Source organism: Topomyia yanbarensis, chromosome 2 (genome assembly GCF_030247195.1).
Source record: "Topomyia yanbarensis strain Yona2022 chromosome 2, ASM3024719v1, whole genome shotgun sequence".
Lineage (NCBI taxonomy): Eukaryota > Metazoa > Arthropoda > Insecta > Diptera > Culicidae > Topomyia > Topomyia yanbarensis.
Genome location: NC_080671.1, coordinates 335,116,140 through 335,138,355, shown reverse-complemented (window position 1 = coordinate 335,138,355; position 22,216 = coordinate 335,116,140). Strand labels below are relative to the sequence as shown.

General features: G+C 42.3%; 1 protein-coding gene across 2 annotated transcripts; it reads right to left on the bottom strand.

The window, feature by feature from the left end:
• Positions 1–1,588: 1,588 nt before the first annotated feature.
• LOC131683989 (ras-related protein Rab-8A) lies at positions 1,589–14,512 on the bottom strand. Of its 2 annotated transcripts, XM_058966433.1 has the most exons (6): positions 13,974–14,512; positions 2,951–3,011; positions 2,571–2,775; positions 2,371–2,511; positions 2,184–2,304; positions 1,589–2,120 (listed from the first exon to the last, which is right to left on the bottom strand). In XM_058966433.1, exons 1-5 carry the CDS (start codon positions 14,095–14,097, stop codon positions 2,209–2,211), a joined length of 627 nt encoding a protein of 208 aa, XP_058822416.1. In that variant the 5' UTR covers positions 14,098–14,512; the 3' UTR covers positions 1,589–2,120; positions 2,184–2,208. The 2 variants fall into 2 exon arrangements, with proteins under 2 accessions (XP_058822416.1, XP_058822415.1); XM_058966432.1 differs by having other exon boundaries at positions 1,589–2,304.
• Positions 14,513–22,216: the final 7,704 nt, after the last annotated feature.

Genomic DNA, 22,216 nt, shown 5'->3' with positions numbered 1-22,216 from the left:
ACTTCCGGAGGGATAAAGAGATTAAAACTTATATATCGTTATATGATTTGAATTAACTTGCAATGTAGAATCTTATTTTCTATGCACCGAGAATTATTCGTCCTTCTGTTTAAGATAGATTGAAACATTTGTCAACCCGTTTAAGAAAATACCTTAATTCCTTCAAATTTGATAGAAATTTGAATGTTGTAAATTATCGTAGCAAACAGGCATTTAACATCCACGCGTTCATGATTAGAACAACCCCTGATTTGAGTTTGTCTGTTTTACACATTCAGTAGATATATTTCTAGCATGTGAATGCAAAGATCAAGCGATTTCTTTGACGCAAAAGTTGACGGTTCATTATTATAGTTGAACCAACCAAATACATACGCGCTTGAAACTAGTATGTCTCAGGAGCAGAAACATCTTGTTAGGCTACCCAAGAAAAAAAGCGTTCGACCAACAGCTATGAATGTACAGCGCAAGGTGTTCGAAAATTATAAAGCGCTCTCGTTTTGCACACAGTTCCAACGCCCATATGTACATCGCAGCAATGCACGCTGGTTCAATATTTGATTTGAACCGGAGCAAAAGAGAATAGAAAGAACATCGCCCATGACACTCACGCTGCTATTCCAGCCGTCGCTCATGCAACTGCTCCCTCTAGAGCATGCGGTGAGAGTACGAGATGCGTGCATGTTTCTGGTTGAACCAGTCATCATAGGAAAGCACTGCTGGAGACGCTAGGTTGATTTATCGTTCAGATCAAATTATCGCACTTCAAGGTATGGAGATTATTACTTTTATTTCTCAGCTTTGTGGAATCGAATGTTGCTTGAGGTGCCAGTGTTATGTGTGCATATGGTTGTAGATTTTCGATCAGCGATATACTGAGAACCATCATCTGTTTGTTCACTCTAGATAATCCCATGCATGAGTTTTTGTACATCATTAAGCCTTAATAAAGATTATCCGCTTCTCCATAAAAAAGATAGCTTAAACGATACAGAAAGGAAAAAGATGGGTGTTATGAATAAATAAATTTATTTTGGCCACTCAGAATGGTTCAACGGACATGAAACAGGAACATGGTTAGTCATATTTTGTCATACATACACTCGGATATTAAGTGCGTTTAATTATATTATATTATAGTTTAGTACCCGAAGCAGTTGGCGAATTATAACTATGTAGACTAAACCGTTTTCATTTACGTACATGTTTCCATTTCTAAGTCTTCGATTGATCCCTGACAGTAATTGCGATCGGCTCAGGCTCTTTTGTGCGTCATGCATTCACTGACTCACAATCGAACTGTGCCTCTGCCAACCTGACACAACGCGCCCATTCCCCTTACTGAGCTAAAGGGCGGGGAAATTCACTTATTCGTTTTGTTGAAAGCAAAACATTTCTTGGGGCTTTCACCAATTATTATTTGTTTATTTGAATTTCACATCAAATTGTGATGTGTTGGCCGGATGATTAGAGAAGCAACCCCCCCAATTACCCAAAGGTTAAAACCTCTACAATTAAAATAAATGAAAATATAGGTATAAGTAGTTCACAAATTACAATTGCAAATGTCCACAAATTACGAAATCAGTCCTTGTGATGAGAATGCCAACTTTACACTTTATTAAGCAAAAAACACTCATTCCAGCCTTCAAATGAACGACCGTATTGTATTGGCGTGGGGTGTTTACGTTATACATTATTGTTGCTGAGAATGGATTGGTTTATTTTCTATTGTTGTTTTCGTTTTAGACCCCAGTGGGTGTTGTGTCTATTCGTCTTATCACTCTTATCATTTGTTACATCATAAGTATGTTTAACGACCTTCAGCGCCGACGAGCGCCCGTGTTACGCGCACTAAATGTAATTGTAAATAAATTAAAAACCTTACCTCGCTCCCGTTCTGTGTTCATCTGTCGTACCGGGGGTCCAGTTTTGGTTGTTAGCCCCTTTCCACACCCGAGCATGCACTTACGAAATCAAAACAAAAAACAGTATTTTTGAGTAGTGTGTAGCTTGTTTCTGTGTCATGCACTGCATTTTGTGTTCTGTTGTTTTTCTATCTGCTGGTCACAATGTTTTATGTCAATTTCCCTCCTGCCTCTCTTCTGCCTAGCCGTGTCCTACACAAGTATATTATTATTATAGTTATCGTAATTATTTAGTATGTTATATAAAAAAGTTACAATAGGTAATAGGACTACTACAAGGTCAAAACAGATTGCACTTCGATAACCAACTCGGCGCCTTCCGCGGTTGCTCGGATGCTTTCAGTTGATGACCTCCCTTAGGTGGATTGTTTGCCTCCTACAAGTAAAGAAAGGAAATATACTCAACGTCCATGTTTTTTTGTTTGCTTCTGCCAATAACTACCATTCGCTTCTCCGTTTTACACTTAATATCCCGGGCAAGTGTGAAAAAGGCTTCGTCCACATTGACACTAGCCTTCGCAGAGGTTTCCATGAATTTGATACCATACTCTACTGCTAACTGTTCTCCTCGATCTCGGGTTACCTGCAACGGGACAGTGATTATTGTCAACAGTTAGAACTCTTCCCAGAACAGCGTCAAACCTGTCGCTTCTCGTTCAGTTCGCACTTGTTTCCTAGCAGCATCTTCTCCACGTCGGCCGATGCATTCTCTTCGATGTTCCTTATCCAGTTCTTGATGTTCTCGAATGATTTCTCCTGTGTGATGTCGTACACGAGCATAATGCCCATCGCACCGCGGTAGTACGCGGTCGTGATCGTGCGGAAACGTTCCTGGCCGGCCGTGTCCCTGATGGGATGGAAGGGTAAAAAGTAGTAAATTGGGGTATACTAACCATCATCACTAGCCTAGTCTTTTTCGAAAACATTTCTCAAAACAGGAACTACGCAAAAGAGTTTTGAGATGTGACAGAAGATGTCGGAAAGTTTTGGGAAAATTTTTCATAGAGCGATTTGTAACTTACCAGATTTGTAATTTAATTTTTTTGCCGTCTAATTCAATGGTTCTGATTTTGAAGTCAATTCCTGGAAAATGACAAAGGAAAATTTTAATCAGTATTAGCTTTATATACCCGATATTCCGCATTACATTCACAATGTAAATAATTTACAAATGTTTTCTAAGTGTTTCGACACATACATTTCATGTTTCAATGCGCGAACATTTAAACGTTGTTCGAATGCCTACCTTTCAAAAAATTCACACTTTGTATGAAATGTGTTACCTTAATAACATGCACACCCAGCGGACCCCATGTGCATTAAAAATTTCCAAAACCGTGTACGACATTACACGATGCCCGAACAAAGTCGAACATCAAAATTACAACAAGTAGAATTCATATTTCGATAATAGCATGAAATATAAATCTTATTTTGCTCTCAGTTTTAGATTTTTTCAAATATTACATCAAATTTTGATCTCATTTTGCTATCCGTGTTTTTAGAAGAATTTACTATGTTTATATTTATTTGATAAAACATCAAAGTGAATACATATTTTGTTATCAAAAAAATTTCAATATCTCAATGAGCTTTCAATTTACTGATAGCAGTTTTGTTTGATTTTACAGGACAATTTTGCTGCTCTCCATTTTGATCTTTTAACCGATAAAACGATCAAAACGTCAACTACCTCAGTAATCATTTGCCGAATATCGCATCAAGTTTAGTTTTCAATTTGTTGTCAGATTTTGCTCGGGTGTGTCTGCTGGATGTCATTTTTTGCAGCACATTTAGCAAAGTTTAGTGACTAAACTTACAAATTATTTATCGTTTCGATTAGAGGGGTATTATCCGTTGTGTCCAATAGGCTAACTGGGTACCTTTTCAGATTTCAATACATGAAGTTCCAATATTCTTTCCCAAGCTAGAAAATGAAACTTAGTGACATCTCATAATACTATAGCTTTTTGGGGGAATGAAGTGATGATACGGTAAGTGGGACTCTGAGAAAAAGCTTCTAGATATTTTTACCCTTTAACAGGCCGACAGGGTACATATACAGCAATTCCATGAAAAAAAATTATACGACCTCTCAGAATTCTGCAATATTTGGTAGAATCGTTCCTTACCGAAAAATATTAGATACGCATTTTTTTATTTCGTCATTTGGGTGTCCCTTTCCACGTTAGACGGGTTCAAAAAATCGTGATTTTTCAAGTTGCTTTTTTTAAAAATTCATAACTTTTGAACCACTTAACCGATTTTCATTGGTTATAGGTCACATGAAAGGTATTTAAGTGTAGTTTCACGAAAAAAATATTATCATTAAGAAATATTGAGTTTTGCACGAATAAAATACGCATTAAATGGATTTTCTTGATTTTCACTGCGAGGGGCCTTGAATACACCATACTTTTATTTGAAAGATCATTCAATTCTACACAACATCTCCAAACACATTTTTGAACCAGATCTAGAGGTTTCGAAGATATAATTTTTTGAAAATAAAAAAATCTAAATGCATGGATACACTTCCAGCGAGTCACAGCAGCTGTGAATGAAGAAATCTATGATTTACTTAGCGGAATTGTGGGAAAAACCGACACTGTGGGTGAAACCGACACACCACAACATTTCCTAGAAATCAAATTTTTATTCATTTCATAATGATACATTATTATTAGTACGTTTATTTAGAGCATTTGAAGAAAAATTGGATTTACGTTAGTACGCCGAATGTCATAAAAATAAACAAAACATACGACAGCAGTGTTCATACTCGTCTGGATGTTAAATTTCGTTGGTAGATTTTAAGGTTTTAACCGAACACAATCTTTTCAAATCACCACATTTTTCAGTACCTATTATTATCGGCCTGTCCTATGATCAACTAGGTGCATTGAAGACGAGTTTGAGAAGTTCAATATTTTTAATCGCTTTTATAAAAAATGTGCGCTGTTGGGGTAAAACCGACACCCTATGGTTAGGGTAAAACCGACACGCTGTTAAGATGGTTGTGTACACTTGCGATTCATTTCAAAATACTGGGGATCTTTGTGACACTTCAGTTAGCCTATTAGAACACTATAGTATCAGCAGAAATACACAGAAATACCTTTATTGTGTTTTTTTTCTTGTAAGTCTCTTTAAAAATCAAAAATTGGAATTTTTTCTTATCTGATTCTATCGAAGCTGTTGCTATTTCTGCAAAAAGCTCATCAAACCGAATTTCTAGTGTTCTCTTGATTTGTCATAGACGAACTTTATCACAATGAGACAATGATCTTATGAATACCCTAATAGATCGTTGATGATCAGAGTCCGAAAAATCAAATCTGAAAAAGATATTTTACTAAGAAGTGTGTGTGTCACTTATAAGTGAATGAATCCAATTAGCAGAACGTAGAACGCTTGCAAATCTTCTCTTACGAAATAGAATGACACTGGAGGTTGCAATGATGTGCGCAAGGATTATTTGGAAATACTGATCAATAAATAATCCTATGGCATAAAATACTCTTATTTATAGTACTACGCTTTCGAACTTTCTTCCCCTCACTACATGATGAAGCAATAAAAAGCACATACATACTCACACTTTATTATTCACGTATATATCTCATTTTTAATTAAGATAAAGCTTTTAATAAAGTGGAGAGAAAATAAATTAAAGGGAGTGTCGATCTTACCCCTATAGGGTGTCGGTTTTACCCGCAGCGCCTACAAAAAGTCACTTTGTTTTCAAAGTTTTACAACCAATAATTTTTAATGAAATTAATTTTTTGAAGCGCTGAAAAAATTAAATCTTGTTAAGAATTTTCTGAAGAAGAATTCTGCATAAAAACTATAATTTTATTGGTTTTGTGGCAACTTAGAAAAATTGTTAAGCTTAAGGTATCGGTTTTAACCATAATTCCCCTACAAGCTGCGTGCAACAATCGTTTCAACCTGGGGGTTGTCCGTTAACCACGTAGAAAAAAATTCAGACATTGCAGACCCTCGCGTTCAAAATATTTTTACCGGGCGTCATCTTTGGTTAGAAATTCCACTTCAATAAAAATCCAGGTGGTTTAAAAGGGTCATATTACGGCATTTTTTTTGTATCAAAAATCCAGAAGAAGCACGAAGAGAAATAAGTAAAACATTTTTAAGACTTTATTCGTTCATTTCTTTAGCTACAGTTTAGCACATATTTCTTACTTCGAAAATGAATACCGCTTGACAATAATATATTTTTCATTTTGAGGCTTAAAACTATGGAATGACTGTGGTCCCGAAATTTGTTTTACACGTGCATAACGATTTTTTAACTTTTTTCCATTTTATTGTATTCGGTTTCTGAAAAAAGCTGATCTGTAGCTTTCAAATTACTTTTGATGTGTTTCAAGTAGTTTGCTTGTTGCTCAGCTATAAAGTTTTGCGGCAATATATTGAATATTTTTTCTAGAAAAGTATCAATAAATTCTTGTGTGTCCATTTCAACTAAGTCCATAATGCATCTTTCTACTTGACGCCATTGTTTGAATTTTAATTGTCATTATGCTATATTTCACCCTAAGGAGGAAAAATTGGTAAAAACCAAAATTTCTCACCAGGGTGAAAATTTGTTGGTAAAAACCAGTCTTTGTACAGGAGGGCACAAATCCTTATTTCATACTATGTTGCGTTTCGGCTTCGCCTCATCAGAAACCGACACTAACACATTGTCGGAATAGATTAGCGCCGGCTTGACGCAAATCCCTTAAAACTAAAACACACTATGTGTTTCAATCAAACGACTGATCAAATGTGATGTCCCGTTCGAGCAGAAGTTCTGTTTATGCCGATGAGACACAAGTGAAGCCGAAACTTGTCTTGGCTTAGCAGGCCTATGCGAAAGCACTATGCTATATTTCACCCTCTATTCCCTAATCTATTCCGACAATGTGTTAGTGTCGGTTTCTGATGAGGCGAAGCCGAAACGCAACATAGTATGAAATAAGGATTTGTGCCCTCCTGTACAAAGACTGGTTTTTACCAACAAATTTTCACCCTGGTGAGAAATTTTGGTTTTTACCAATTTTTCCTCCTTAGGGTGAAATATAGCATAGTGCTTTCGCATAGGCCTGCTAAGCCAAGACAAGTTTCGGCTTCACTTGTGTCTCATCGGCATAAACAGAACTTCTGCTCGAACGGGACATCACGTTTGATCAGTCGTTTGATTGAAACACATAGTGTGTTTTAGTTTTAAGGGATTTGCGTCAAGCCGGCGCTAATCTATTCCGACAATGTGTTAGTGTCGGTTTCTGATGAGGCGAAGCCGAAACGCAACATAGTATGATATTAATTGTCATTTCTCAGCCCACACCCTGGCAGACGTTCATCCGCCCACCTAGACTATGTCAAGATGAGGACCTACAAAGCCTAACTGTTCGTATGTGCTAGTCCGTATAGCACACCAGTTTCTTCCACAAGCAGGCGCCGGCTGTTAACCAGTCCCACAAGTTTCAGAAACATTACATAGAGGATAGTCGGAGGCAGAAAATGAAGAGATAGTAGAGAAATTTTGGTTTGCTGAAACGAGACAAGAAAAGCAAAATTATTGTGATTAGTATCGTAGTTATAATAAATAAGTAAACGATTTCTCATCAGTTGTTTGTTTCCTTGTTCGCAGTCCTCCTTCCTGTTCTTGATCTGTTTGGGCTATTGGCTTTCCGTTTCCTTTGCCGTCACGTTCGAGTTGCATATATTGTAGCAAGAGAAACAAATGAAAATACAAAAAAATGAAAATAAATGCGAAATGCTCTCCTTCCAGACCCCGAACATAACCCTTACTTTCCCTTTGCTTATCATTTTGGTACCATCCGAGGAGCACTTGGTCTTGTACTCACTGCTCTTTCAGCATCCTCGTGGTTTTCTTCATTTATCACTGGCGTCACATGTGATATTTGGGTACGGAAAATGATTTTCTGAGCAGACAATCAAATGAAAGAAGATTGCCAGGTAATTAGTGCACTTTCAGCACCAGGTATCATATCGCATTTGTAGATACACATATTAAGTGTATCTATTATACGATATGATGGCCGGAAGGATAGATAAGCAACCCAAGCTCCCCAACGCCATTGCTTGAATTTTAATGATTCAATATTACCTTTACTAAGAATACTCATTAGTTCTGTCGCGAAAATATGCGTTCCAGGGCAGTTTCCGCAACACTGCAGCCAACATTGTTCGCTTAAATTTTCACAAATTATTTTTGGAAACAAATCATGATAGGAGTATTTTTGAAGATAGAATACGCCTCCTGCAAGTTACACAAAACTAATCTTCTCTGTACGTAAATTTTGCCTTCTTCATTGTTAGATATTAAATAATCCCTTTTCCCTACACAGACGCGGCTTACATCGTCACTATTGTAAAAATTCGTAACACATGTTATCGTTTCTCTTCCTATTGCCGCAGAGCTTAAACTCTTTTCAGGGACCACCATTATTCCTTTCTCTTGCTGCAATGCTTTTGCTTTGTTGGCCATATATTGAGAAACATTGAACTCCTGCATAATTCTATATGTAGTCCAACTTTTGGGAAGTGTGGTTAAAATCCTGTATCGCTCATTGCTGTCTCTTGTTTCTTTATATTTCTCCTTAGGTTGTGTAAGAATTTCATTATCGTCCGACAAAGGTGCGTTGTAAGTGGTAACGATCGACTCAGAACTGGGTGCTTCTAACGACTCTGAAAATACATATGGTAGCAAATTTCGTCAAATGGTGGGATAACAAAATTCTCAGAAGTTTCCTATCTTATGCCTCCACGCGAGTCTAAGTCTATTGATGACATTTGGTCCTTAGACCGGCGACGACTGGGTGCTATCAGCCTTCTGCCGATGGTAGCAGAATGAGAGGGTGCGAACAAATCTAGTCTAGAAAACATTGCCGTAGAAATGAATAGTTGATTGGAAATTAGCCCCAATACGACTAATCTGACTAGTATCGATGATCACGGGTCAACACGTATTGAAAATTCGCCGCGTCTGTTTTTATGAACCTAATTTCAAGCTCCGTTATCGCTAACAAGCCCGTGCATCAGGTTAACAATCCTTTATATTTCCCTTCAGTGTTCGTTATTATCGCTCGTATACTTGTATTCCAAAAACAATCTGATATGGAAAATAAGAAATACTTTCCATGATTTATAACATCTCGCGCTATCTTTGCCTGTATAATGTGTTATCACTCGGTAGTTTTCAAGCCAATAAATATATCGTAGAGAACAAGTAACAAATTCCGTCTAAATACTGTTTCAATAAATATCCGGCCCATTACGCAGATAAGATTAGCTTACTTAGGCAATACTCCCACGGTCGGCTATGTGGAGTTCAAATTGCTTTTGTTTAGGGAACATAGAATACTCTCGGTAGCCGGCTGCCTAGAGTTTAAAAAGAACCAAAAACTAAACAAGATCTTTTCTTTTTCGAGTCATCGTGCACTCGAAGACTAACTAAACATCTACCTAATAAAATATGCTTTATAGGTCGCATCGCTTGCCTGGAGCGAATCCTAGACCTGATACCCTTCCAAACTACCAACTCCGCGACGCCTATGTAAGAGTCTGATGAATCGTCGTCCTCCCGTTAAGTAGGTGGAGCATCAACACTTCCTGTCAACCTTATCCTTTATCCCCGTGAACGATGAAGATGGGGGCGGCCGGCAATGATGGCTATCATGCTGTTGAGGTTTTAATGTGGGTCGGATTGGTATTAATATTTTTTTTTTTATCCCTTTATGGGCAGCTAGGGGCGAGGGTGGTGGCTAGCGGGTTTCATACATCCTTGACCTGACGGACAACAATAAAAATTTTGAGATAAGTCAAAAAATTATTTTTTTAGCGGGCTGATAGGACTGCAGCTTATAGCTTAGGGGATCTCGATCCGTCCCGCGAGACAAAATTTGCAAAATCGGACAAATTAGCAACTGTCTGCCAAGTAAACACCGGTCCTCGGGAGGAGGACTAAATTTTGCGCCTGTTTGTCTCGAAGTGTGTAACGACAAGTCTATTTTGTCCAGTCCAATGTATCAAGCTCCTACCAACGCGTGTTAAATCGCCAGCGATGCAATTAAAACTTAGCATTGATTCCGCTTTTGCCTTGTTCCAGATCTTCTCTTGGGTCCCCTAAGTCTAAGGCGGATCAATCGACTATTAACTAAATTAAATTTAAGATTTTAATTGTAAGAACTAAATCATAGAGACAGTTTCGAACAAACAAGTTTGAAATGCTTATTTTGTCATTTGGTCGGTGTTAAATCAGACCGGACTAAGTCGCAAAACATAACAAAATGAAAACACTGTATAAAGAATTTCTTCATCTACATTCGACTTTTGCCAGATTTGAAATATGTAACCGTAAACAAGAATTATGGCAAAACCCATTTAACGAAAACCCAAGATTTCAACGACGTCTACTGCCTGAAGGCACTGTACATCAGTCTGGTACGCAGCATTCTAGAGTATGGAGTTATCGTTTGGGCCCCGTATCACACCGTACACATTAATCGCATAGAACGGGTGCAAAAGAGCTTCGTCCGGTATGCCCTTCGGCGGCTTCCCTGGCGAAATCGATTTGAATTACCACCGTATGAGCATCGTTGTGCTCTTATCAACCTGCCTACGCTACGAAACAGGAGTTTTTCTGCAGCGACTTTTTGTGTTCGATCTTCTTGCTGACAACATTGACTGCCCTCTGCTTCTCGCTGAGCTGGACTTCAACGTTCCTGGTAGGTCTCTGCGGAGAATGGACTTCTTTCGGCGCTCTACTCATCGCACGCAGTACGGCCAGAATAACCCTGTAGATGTTTGCTGTCAGCTCTTCAATAGCGTTTTTCAACATTTTGACTTTAACTTAAGTAGAGAAATGTTCAACTTGAAAATAGGTTTAAGTTAGTATAGTATTTCAGTCTGTACGAAAATTTATTAATTCGAAGACAATATATAATAATAATATTAATAATAATAATTTCCAATTATAACGTAGAGGATGCTGCGATTCAAACTTTAAACCCATTTTTCTCGAAATCAATATTTTGTCACTTAGTCCGGTCTGACTTAACACCGACCATTTGAACAAATATTTGCTAGACCAATGCGACCACCATACTGGCTTATCCCATAATTATAACGATCACTTGGATATCAATTTGGTCAAACTCACGCACTACACGTAATGACGACAAAACCCCCTCTGGTGGTAACATCCCAATTACCTTTGGATGTGCCTTTTACTCAACTTTTACGCTTGAGATGGAAGTCTGTTCGCTGTGCCGAAATTGGCGTTGCTTATCAGTTTTGTGCGACCCAGGGGGAACTTGGTCTTAATCCTCCTGCTCTGTCATCGATGTTACGTGATATTCGTTATGGAATATTGTTTGTTTGGGGTCTATTCATAAACAATGTCTCGCAGAAAAAAGTCTAAAATTTGCTGTTGGTTGTATTAACCCCTCTCAACTAGTACGTCTCAAATTTTTAGTTTTTCTCTCGGTAATTCATGACTTTTCTTCAACTGTCAATACGCCCGTCTTGCCCGTCCGCACATTGAATTTTATGCATTAATGTCCTATGTTCGGTTTTTTCGTTTGAGTCAATCGTCGATCTGAGATGTTCTGCCATGTTCGTTTCCAGTTCACCGCTGGGTATTTTCGTTCGACGCTTGGAGGTTCTATCAGATCAACGAAGAACTGACAGATGAGACCCGCTTCGGGATATTGTTGTAACTGTGGAGTGAGATTTACATAGTTGACCCTCACTGTTCTCAGACATGGTAAGTCTGCAGGAATAACCGTCCGATATTCCGCATTGCGCAGAATGAACGATCTGTAGTACGGCATGCTGTCAAGCTCTTTCAAGTGACAGTTTATCAGTAAAGTTTTCGCTTTCACCGCTGGAAGATGTAGTTTCAAACCCCCTTGCTCCTTACTTTTGGTTAGCTGTTGCCTTGGAATGCGCGCTGGTACACCTTTAAAGGTTCCCATCATTGACGTCAGCTTAGCCGTATGAACGCAATATGGTTGCAAAATAGAGGCTAGATACCATATTCTGGCGGTTAGAAACGTATTCAATACTGCAACTTTCTGACACAATGTGAGTGATCGCATAGCGTGTAGGCGCGACTGCTGTGCAAACCTTCCTATCATGGCGTTCCAATTGAGTGTGGTCATTGTCTTTATTGAGTTGGTGAATATGACCCCAAGAATTGTTACTTGGTCCTTTAACTATACCCGAGGTATATGTAGTGGAGTTTCATGAAACCAACATCAACAGAGACCGTTTTCTTCAAATTTAGTATTGCACCGGATACATTTTCGAACCGAGAAAACATCAATGTCGTGAAAACTAAAACAGGCACGCCTTCTGTGCAGAAATTTGCCTCTAAATCTGTAAATTGAATTTGTTGCGATTAATAAATTGAAGGGACTGATAAATGCAACATATACATAATTTGAAGATACACATTTTTTACAATGATATTAAAAATGTAATTCTTTGAGCAAACTCTTCTAAAACAGATATCCGAAATTGTCCGCAACAACTAAGGTTCATCTTCCGAAAAGCAAAAAAAAACACTGTTGGAATGCAAACTGTCTTGAATCGCCGTATTGTGCTTTGATTCGGTTAACATCCGAATGTTCTTCTGCTATTGGAATTCGTACTACCGGAACAAGTTTGGCAGAATCGAGACTGTCCAACATCGGTTCATACACTTTGCAATAGTGCATGGCTCTATACCAGTTCTCGAAGGCTAGATCTTCAAGACCGCACTCGCTCTCTACGAAATAACTCTGCTGCGACTACGCTTCCGGATAACCAACTATAGTTGATACAATGCTTATGTTGTAAATACGAATACATACAAAAACATGAAACTTTAGAAGCAGTTTTCAGTCAGTTTTATTAACAAATTCAGTTGGAATAAATAGCACACATTAAACTTGGTAATACATATTTTCCAACGTTTTTCAGCATTTATTATCAAATACGCCAATTCAATTCGTCGCCTCAAAATGATTGAGTGGCTCTTTTCCAATGAAACGTACAATACAAGTCTCCAAGTGAAGTAAGTCGAACACACGAGTGCTTCACTGCCGGTCTACGCATAACTGCCCCATGTATACAAGAACACCATAGAAGATGGGGCAAACATGCACATAACGGCAGATCATCATTGATGTAAATTGATTAAATTTACCCGTGTTAGAAGTAGGGGCACAATGAATTTCATGTATTCCCGCCCGACCAGGACAGTTTGTTCTATTTTAGTCTATCCCCGGCGTCGACTCAAACTGCGATTAACATCATTAGCAAGATGTTTATAGCAAGCAAAATATCTATCATCTACATATGCGAATTAGATTTCTTGGCTCTAAAATAACGTTCCAGAAGCTGCTTGTAAAATATGTGATCATTTAGTCATACGCTGAGAAGCTGCAATTGCATTTTTGTTATTCGTATTTGTCACTTGCTTTCATGCGCCACAAACGACGAAAAGGAACGCGACGATTGACGCGGCGCTGCCCTTTCTACGTTCGAACAGCTGTGATTAAGTTTACTGAACTTTGATCTTATACTTTATGGTAAACAAAGTAGTTGTAGATGTCCGATAAAATTGTGATCGCTGAATATAAAGATTTTTTTCTGGTAGGATCATAAATTAGCTTGTATCGATGAATAACACGATGCATTTTAACTATTTCTAAAGTTTTCGATAACTGAACAAACTGGTAAAAAAATAACAGGTTCGAATAACTTGATTCTTATGATCATTCTAAACAATGCTCGTCACCAATCAAGCGACGATGGACAAATCCGAAATTAGTTAGGATGCTCTACAATGAAGCTTCCAAGTTTATCACTCTAAAAATATGCAGGAATGACAAGTGAGCAAACATTTTGATAGGCAGGTCCATTACATTGGAAATTCATCATTTCGAATGACATACAATTTAACTGGATCAATTTCGATTACTAATAAATCCACTATCAATGCAAGTTTCAAACTGGTAAGTGACTCACCGATCGTACTGATGAAGGTCGTGTTGAACGCATCCTCGGAGAAGCGAAACAAGATGCAGGTTTTGCCCACACCGGAATCGCCGATCAGCAGCAGCTTGAACAGGTAATCGTAGGTTTTCGCCATTATTTCCTTCGCGACAGGTTCTACACCTGAGCTGTCGTTGCTATTTTAGCAGCACGAGCCTGCACCACCGATCCAGTCAGTCGGACGAATGGATGGATGATTTTGTCTCGCTCACACCTGCAGGCCAGACAGCACAGCCCAAGTCTCGAAAGTTTTTTTTCTTCTTTTGCTCAGGATCGCCCTTTTAGCACACACAACTTCTTTGTGATCGGTTTAACGGCGATGTAAGTTTTTAGCAAGACACAGAGGTTCAAACGATAAACGCTAGCTATATAACGATAATTACGGTAATTTTGTAGCAAATAATGTCGCGAACATACGAAATATAAAAAAATAATACACCAGACACACACTCCGGGGTCAAGACGACGAAGTTTTTCCTTTCTATTTTCTCCTTTTTGACTGATGAGCGATGACTTTTGACGTTTGCCCGAAACTCACTTTGGTGAAACGATTGAGAAATGACGCAAAACAAGCTGTGGTGAGTTTTTTGTTGTCAAGTCGCACTCAACCAGGGATGCCAAGTGTTTTTTCAGAAAATCAGTTATTTTTTAATAAGCCTGGAAATGTCTGAATGGCCTCTAATCGTTTTGAAAAAGATCCCTCTATAAGAGCTGTACTTGTGACATGTGAATTGGTTGGTTTTTGACAAATATATCTCGACTTACTGAAAATTTGGTTATTGCGCCAATTCAGGTTTCATGCGCTAAATTTTCAGCATAGATCAAATAGCTTAAATTTGCATCTCTGAGCTTTCAGCATTTTGGTTTTGTTTGTTGGAATTTCCAGCTGTGGAATATTCGGCAAAATTTGGTTGCTTTCAATAAAGCAACTTTAATATGCTTTGTTTCCAGCCATTCTCAAATAGTGGTTATAGAATTAACGAAGCATTTTTGTAACTTATTTCCTTATTTGTCATATTGTCTGGATATGTCTGACAAATTCCCTGAAATCTGGATCGGACAAAAATAAATCTGTATGTATGAACGACGCTAAAAAATCTGAAAGAATCTAGATAAATCTGGAAGGTTGGCACCACTTCCCTCAACAGAGTTGTCAAAAGCAAATTTTTCGGGTTGGTTTTCACTAAGAGAAGACAATCGCGTAGCTAATTTGATCCAGTCCTAACCTCAATATTGAACCAGCTTCTGATTGGTCATTTTGCCAGCAATGAGCGTTCATTATATTTACAATCGGGATGGAAAACAGTGCTGCTGAATCTATTCTGGCTATTTTTCATACACATCAACATTTCGTGCAAATTGAATAAAAGACCTGAATGACGATATAGTTACGTGTATTGTTAAGAGAGACATGAATAAATATTTAATTTAATTTTTAAATGCAGCTAGCATTGTAAATTTTTGGAAGAGGTGCGATCTTTTAGGTACAATTATTTTCGGCAATTGTAAGAAGCATTCAAAGGGAATCTGGCAACGATTAACGCTTGTTGTCTTCAGATTTACGGCAGGGCCAAGTCGAGAAAATTAAGAAGAGCAAGAAGCCTGTTGTCGTCTCTTCTCTTAGGGTTTTCAAAAGGCCGTAAGCGAAAAAAGTAAACAAACTGAGTTTGATCGTGAACCGACAAATGGGCCTAAATAACAAATGTACACAAACGGAGATTTGATTAATATCTTAAAGAGGAGTAAAAATACTTCATAAAAAATATAAAAACTCATTAGCGGCCCTTACACGTTCAATATTTTTGTCAATACCAGTATTGACGATATTGTTACAATATTTCAGTCCCGTTTGAAATCCACATCGTCAATAAAAATTTTTCCATTACACGTACAATACTTTTGTCAATACTCTCTAGTATTGACAAAAATATTGAACGTGTAAGGGCCGCTATTTATAAATATTTCACACTTCATGAAAATCAATAAAAAACAAAACGGCGGATCCGACTTTTAACTGTAAACAAACCGCCAGGCGAGTTACGCCTCTGCATTTCTAAGGCAGTGTTTTTTTTTTACAATGGAGAAGACCTTTATGTCCTAGCCCAGTACACGTGCTATTGGTAGGGTCCAATCTACCGCACGGGGTGCACTGGGGGCGTGTCGGACTCGAATGGTGACCAGCCATTAATACCGACTAAACTCCATTGGGCTCCGCCATCATTCCTCCCAGGAACTACCTCTCGGTATTACTTCTGGGGGGATGGCTGTACTAAATGTACTCATTCACTCTCACTCACGCGTTCATACATCCTGTATGAGGCTTACTTGGGTGCTCTCTCAATCGCACTTTGATTCACTCTCAAACACTCCCACATGAGGCTGATTTTTGTGCTCACCTTTTACGTTCCATGCGAGGCTGACTTGTGTGCTCACCTTACTCATTCCTTGCTAGGCTTACTTTTGTGCTCGCCCTACCCATACCATGTGAGGCTGACTTGGGTGCTCACCCTATCACCTGATTCACTCTCAATCGTGCCACTCTATTGTACCTTTGTCACTCCCCCTGGCATCCCATGTGGGACATTTTTCTTAGGCCCCACTTCTGACATACCATGCGAGGCTGACTTGTGTGCTCACCTTTTTCATTCCTTGCTAGGCTGACTTTTGTGCTAGCCTCTACCAACCTGTGAGGCTGACTTTTATGCTCACCCTTAACATGCAGTGTGAGACTGACTTGGATGCTCACCCTTTCACTCCTCTGCCACGCCATGAGGCATCGATAGCTTAGTTCCAACATACTACGCTACGACCCTCCCGTCTTGGCATGAGACAGTCCACTTATACGCCTATACACTCACTCTTCTGTCTTGCTTTGGGGTGGCTGGGTTTACCCCTTACGCGGTTGCCATTCGCTGCGCCAACCTGCCTCGGCATGAACAGACCATTCACTCTCTTATTTTGCGCTTGGCCTTTTTCGCTCCAGCTAACCAATCACTAGTTAGCCGTGCCCGTCGTCTGTTGCTCGGTTCGCCAGATTACCTGTAGCCTACTGGCAATCTGGATGGTAGCAGCCGAGACTGCGTTCCACTTCTCCACCGATTGACACATCCGCTGAATAAGGGTATCAGGGGTTGTGTCCCAGCCACAGACGGCAAGCATTGCTCTTCTTTCGACGTCGAACCGATGACATACGAACAGTATGTGTTCGGCAGTTTCATCTACACCTGGGCAGTCCGGGCAAACTGGGACCTCCGCGTGCCCGAACCTGTGGAGGTACTGACGGAAACAGCCATGGCCTGACAGGAATTGTGTCAGGTGGAAGTGAACTTCCTCATGGAGTCTTCCCACCCAGCTCGATATGCTAGGTATCAGCCGGTGAGTCCACCTACCTTTCGAGGAGTTGTCCCACTCACGCTGCCATCTGGCGACCGAGGTCGCCCTGGTGCGCTCGCGGGCTCCCTTATTTCCACGTAGCTCAAAGCACTCCTCATCTTCCCGAATGACCAGCCCGACTGGCATCATGCTCGCTATCACGCAGGATGCATCGTGTGATACCGTGCGGTAGGCAGATATCACTCTGAGGCACATCACGCGGTAGGTGCTCTCCAGTTTCTGTAGGTAACTGGTTACCCTCAGTGCTCTTGACCATGGCGGGCCGCGTACCTGAGGATAGATACGGCAACGCCTGCCAGTAACCTACGTCTACTGGCGCACACCTTTGAGCTGTTGGACATTATTCTCGATAGTGCCGCAACAGCAGTCGACGCTCTCTTGCACGTATAGTCGACATGGCTGCCGAAGGTCAGCTTGTCGTCTATAATGACTCCGAGAGACTTCAGACTTCGCTGTGAAGTGATCGCGAATTCTCCCACATGGATAACTGCATGTTGTGCCGACTTGCGGCTGTTGACGATAACTACCTCCGTCTTATGATGAGCGAGCTCCAAGCCTCTCGCGCTCATCCATTCCTCCACCGTGCTAATCGCGTGTTCTGCGGTTAGTTCTACCTCAGGAATTGACTCCCCGTAGACCTCCAAGGTTACGTCGTCGGCAAAGCCGACGATCTTGACCCCAGGAGGGAACTTCAGTCTCAGAACCCCGTCATACATGAGGTTCCATAGCACCGGGCCTAGGATCGAGCCCTGCGGGACTCCGGCGGTAATCGGAACCCTTTTCTGACCGGCATCGGTCTCGTATAGCAGTACGCGGTTTTGGAAGTAACTTTCCAGGATCCGGTACAGACCCACCGGTAGGCTAAGCCGGTGTAACGAGAGCGCGATGGCATCCCAGCTTGCGCTGTTGAATGCGTTCTTCACGTCAAGTGTCACTAACGCACAGTATCGAATACCTCGCCTTTTCGTTGGATCGCTATCTCGGCAGTATTTATCACTGAGTTGAGAGCGTCCACTGTGGACTTACCCTTCCGAAAGCCAAACTGGTTGCTTGACAGACCGTCCGTACCTTCCGCGTACGGGGTTAGCCTGTTGAGGATGATACTCTCAAGCAGTTTGCCAGTCGTGTCTATCAGACAGATTGGTCTGTACGCCGATGGGTCGCCTGGCGGCTTCCCGGGCTTCGGCAACAGCACCAGTTTCTGCCTTTTCCATCTATCGGGGAAACGGCACTCGTCAAGGCATCTCTGCATAGCTAGCCTGAACATGTTCGGGTTCGCTATGATCGCTGCCTTGAGAGCGTTGTTTGGAACTCCATCTGGCCCTGGAGCTTTGTTCATTGCTAGGGATTTAGCCACTGCGAGTAGTTCTTCATTCGTCACTGGAGCCACCATTTCGACCGTGCCCGCACTGTCTCGTAGTGCAGGTGGCCAGGGGCTTGTGGCTCGAGACGGGAAGAGTACTTCGATAATCGTTGCCAACCGGTCCGGAGACCGTTCTGGGGGTGAGGAGCCCCCTTTGGTCTTGGCCATCACAATCCGGTAGGCGTCACCCCACGGATTCGCGTTGGCACTCTCACTCAGGTTGTCGAAACACGCTCTCTTGCTGCTTTTAATAGCCTTTTTAAGGGCTAATTTCGCAGCTCGAAACACTTCACGGCGGTTCTCTCTTGCATCCTCGGTGCGAGCTCTTTGCATCCTACGTCTAGCTCTGAGGCAGGCTGACCGTAGAGCTGCAATCTCGGCACTCCACCAGTATACCGGGCATCTACCGTTTCTTGGCAGTGTTTTTCTCGGCATAGTGGCGTCGCACGCGCGTGATAGAACAGCTACCAGCGCATCCCCGCTTAGACTGTCGGTGTTGACCTCCAGTCCCAGGGCCGCGGTGAAAGCTTCGCTGTCGAAGTTATTGGACTTCCACCCACGTACCTGACAGGGATCTCCCGCCCTCGGATGCTGCACACCATAGTTGATCTTAAAGCGGATTGCTAAGTGATCGCTATGGGTGTAGCCTTCGTCTACCCTCCATTCCATGCCTGGAGCCAGACTCGGGCTGGCAAAGGTCACATCAATCCACGCCTCCACTCCGTTTCTACGGAATGTACTAGCGGAGCCATTATTAGCTAACACAGTATCGAGTTTTGCAAGCGCTTCCATTAGCGCTTGACCCCTGTCATTTGTACAGCGGCTGCCCCACTCCACTGTCCAAGCGTTAAAGTCTCCCGCTATTACTACCGGTTTCCGGCCCACTAGGTCCGACGAGAGCCTGTCGATCATCTGGTAGAACTGTTCTATTGGCCACCTTGGTGGGGCGTAGCAGCTGCAATAGAACACACCATTGATCTTGGCAATCGCCACACCCTCGGCGGAGGGGTGTATTACCTCTTGAACCGGGAACCGTCCCGTTGTACAGATTGCCACCATTCCAGACCCGTCCGACACCTAATTGCCGTTGCCGGCAGGGATGCTGTACGGGTCTGATAAGAGGGCGACATCTGTCCTCGACTCCGAGACCGACTGCCACAGCAGCTGTTGGGCTGCTGCACAATGGTTAAGATTTAGCTGTGTGACGTTCACGGCTTCTTCTTATTTAACTCACCGAAGGGACACGAAGGTCCGCCCATAGCATGTTTATGGGCTTGCTTCTTAGCGGTGCAGATAAGGCACTTGTGTGCCTTAGTGCACCCCCGCTCTTTATGTCCCTCCTCGCCACAGCGACGACATAATTTGCTCCTATCTATGCCTTTGCATTCGTATGCTTTGTGGCCGGACTCAAGGCACCGATAGCACCTATCCACTGAAGGCGGCTGGGGCATACTAATAGGGCATACCGACCAGCCGATCTTCAGCTTCCCTTTCTCGGTTACCTTTTTGGCATCCGCCTTCAGTAGCCTGAGGTAGGCTACTTGGGTGCCAGAGGGTCCATCTCTCAATCGCACAGAGGCCCACTCGATTGTGACGTCGCAGTGCTCCTTAACGGCTGCGACGACGTCTTCTGCGGTCGTGAACTCGTCCAAGTACTTGCACTGGAGAGTCGTTTCCGCACCTAGCGACCTGATTTGGGCGCCCTCACCAAGGACCTCTTGGGCCAAGGCCTTGTATACTGCACTTTATTGTGCGCCTCGCTTCAGCACCAGAAGCATCTCTCCCGTGTTGGTGCGTCTTACGCTACGCACATCCTGCCCAAGGGCCGAGAGGCTTTCGGCCGCCTTCATCGATTTTAGGACATCGGCGTATTTGTTCTTGTCGGTTTTTAACCACAAGGCTTCGCCTCTGTCCTTGGCCTTCTTCGCAGGCCGCGGTACCTCCGGTTTCGGTGCCGGCTTTTTCTTGGTGACCAGCGTCCAGAGGTTTGAGCCCCCCTGCCCCGGTCGTGCCGGGTTGCTGGTACCGTCGCTCTCCACAGCGAGGTCACTCTCGCCCTCGCTTACCTCGCCCAAACGGCGTTTGACCTTAACGGTTGCACGCCGAGTGGTGTCGGTTTTGGCACCCTCGCCTGGCGACTTCCTAGGGCGCTTTGCGTTCGATGCCGTCTTGCGATTGCCCTTGCCTTTTCCCTTCGAGGGGAACTCGGTCGCCGCTCCGATCGACGTGGCTGCTCCGTAGAAGGTAAAGGCCACTGTCTGTGAACCTCTATCGACCTTCTCTCTTTCCTCCCTATTGGAGGCCACTGTCTGGGTTTCTCTGTCGGGCCTCTCCCGACATTCCACCCTCTTAGCATAGGCCTGCTGTTCCTGTCTTGCGACACGAACAGCTTTCCGGAGCTCCAGGAGGCTCAACTTCAACTCCTTGGCTATATTCTGCTTTGCGCTAGCGAACTCGATTATTGCATCGAGTTGCTTCGCTACTTTGCGCATCGCAGATAGTGGCCCCTCCGGTGCACTGGTAGGGCTATTTCCTACCGCTGCTGGGGAGTCACTGGTGCTTTCAGATGCAGCACTCATCGCTCCACTACTCTCCCCACGGGGGGGAGACCTCGTCAAACCACTTCTAGCGAAGGGGTTTGGCACCTCCGTCTGTTTGTTTTTATTTTTTAATAACTCCATGTAAATTCCCACGAGTCGCGCGAGAAATAAATGTCCGCCACGCCAGAGCTCCGCATTAGTGTGGTAAGGGACGCTTACTGTGGGGGTTGCCCAGGTACCCCACAGGCTCCGTTAACGATCGAGCATCTTTTTCACCCCCTCGATCACTCATCCCTCGGCACGGGTCGCTTCACGCCTTGGAATTGGGGTTATGCCCTACCTTGCTTTACGTGGTGATCTCGGCCCGGATCATCACAACCATCCTCCTTTACCAGGGCTTTGGACCTTTAGCTCTGGTTCTCAATAGTTCCATGTACGTATATTATTACAGACATGCCACTATTGAGATCCGTCATTCGCTAGCGGAGTTTTCTAAGGTAGTGTATACGGGGGAAATTGACAGCACAATTGTTTACAAGGTCCGTAAACAGAATCGCCCTAAACAAAAACGTATACGGGGGAAATTGACAGCACAATTGTTTACAAGGTCCGTAAACAGAATCGCCCTAAACAAAAACCAAATGCTTGCACAGAAAACTTGCATAACCTAGCAGTAGGTAATCTTAAATCTGTGCATCCTACTTCCTCCAACGAAAAACGAAAGAGAGTGAGTCCAAATTTACCCAAAAATAAGGAGATATTCCCCAAAGCCGACTAAACTTCATCCCATTAATTTTGAGTAAAAAAATCATTCCCTCTCCCTTGTTTTCCGGCAGTGAAATAAGGACAGCAAATTAAAATTACCTACTGGTAGGTAATGGATTTTAAGTGTGTGTTACGCCCCGGGGGAATAACAAATT

Coding starts and splice junctions, on each gene's coding strand:
- LOC131683989 (XM_058966432.1), bottom strand. CDS start 14,097: ATGGCGAAAACCTACGATTACCTGTTCAAGCTGCTGCTGATCGGCGAT. Junction 3,012..13,973: donor GACCTTCATCAGTACGATCG/GTGAGTCACTTA, acceptor GTCATTTTCCAG/GAATTGACTTCAAAATCAGA. Junction 2,776..2,950: donor AAAATTAAATTACAAATCTG/GTAAGTTACAAA, acceptor CCATCCCATCAG/GGACACGGCCGGCCAGGAAC.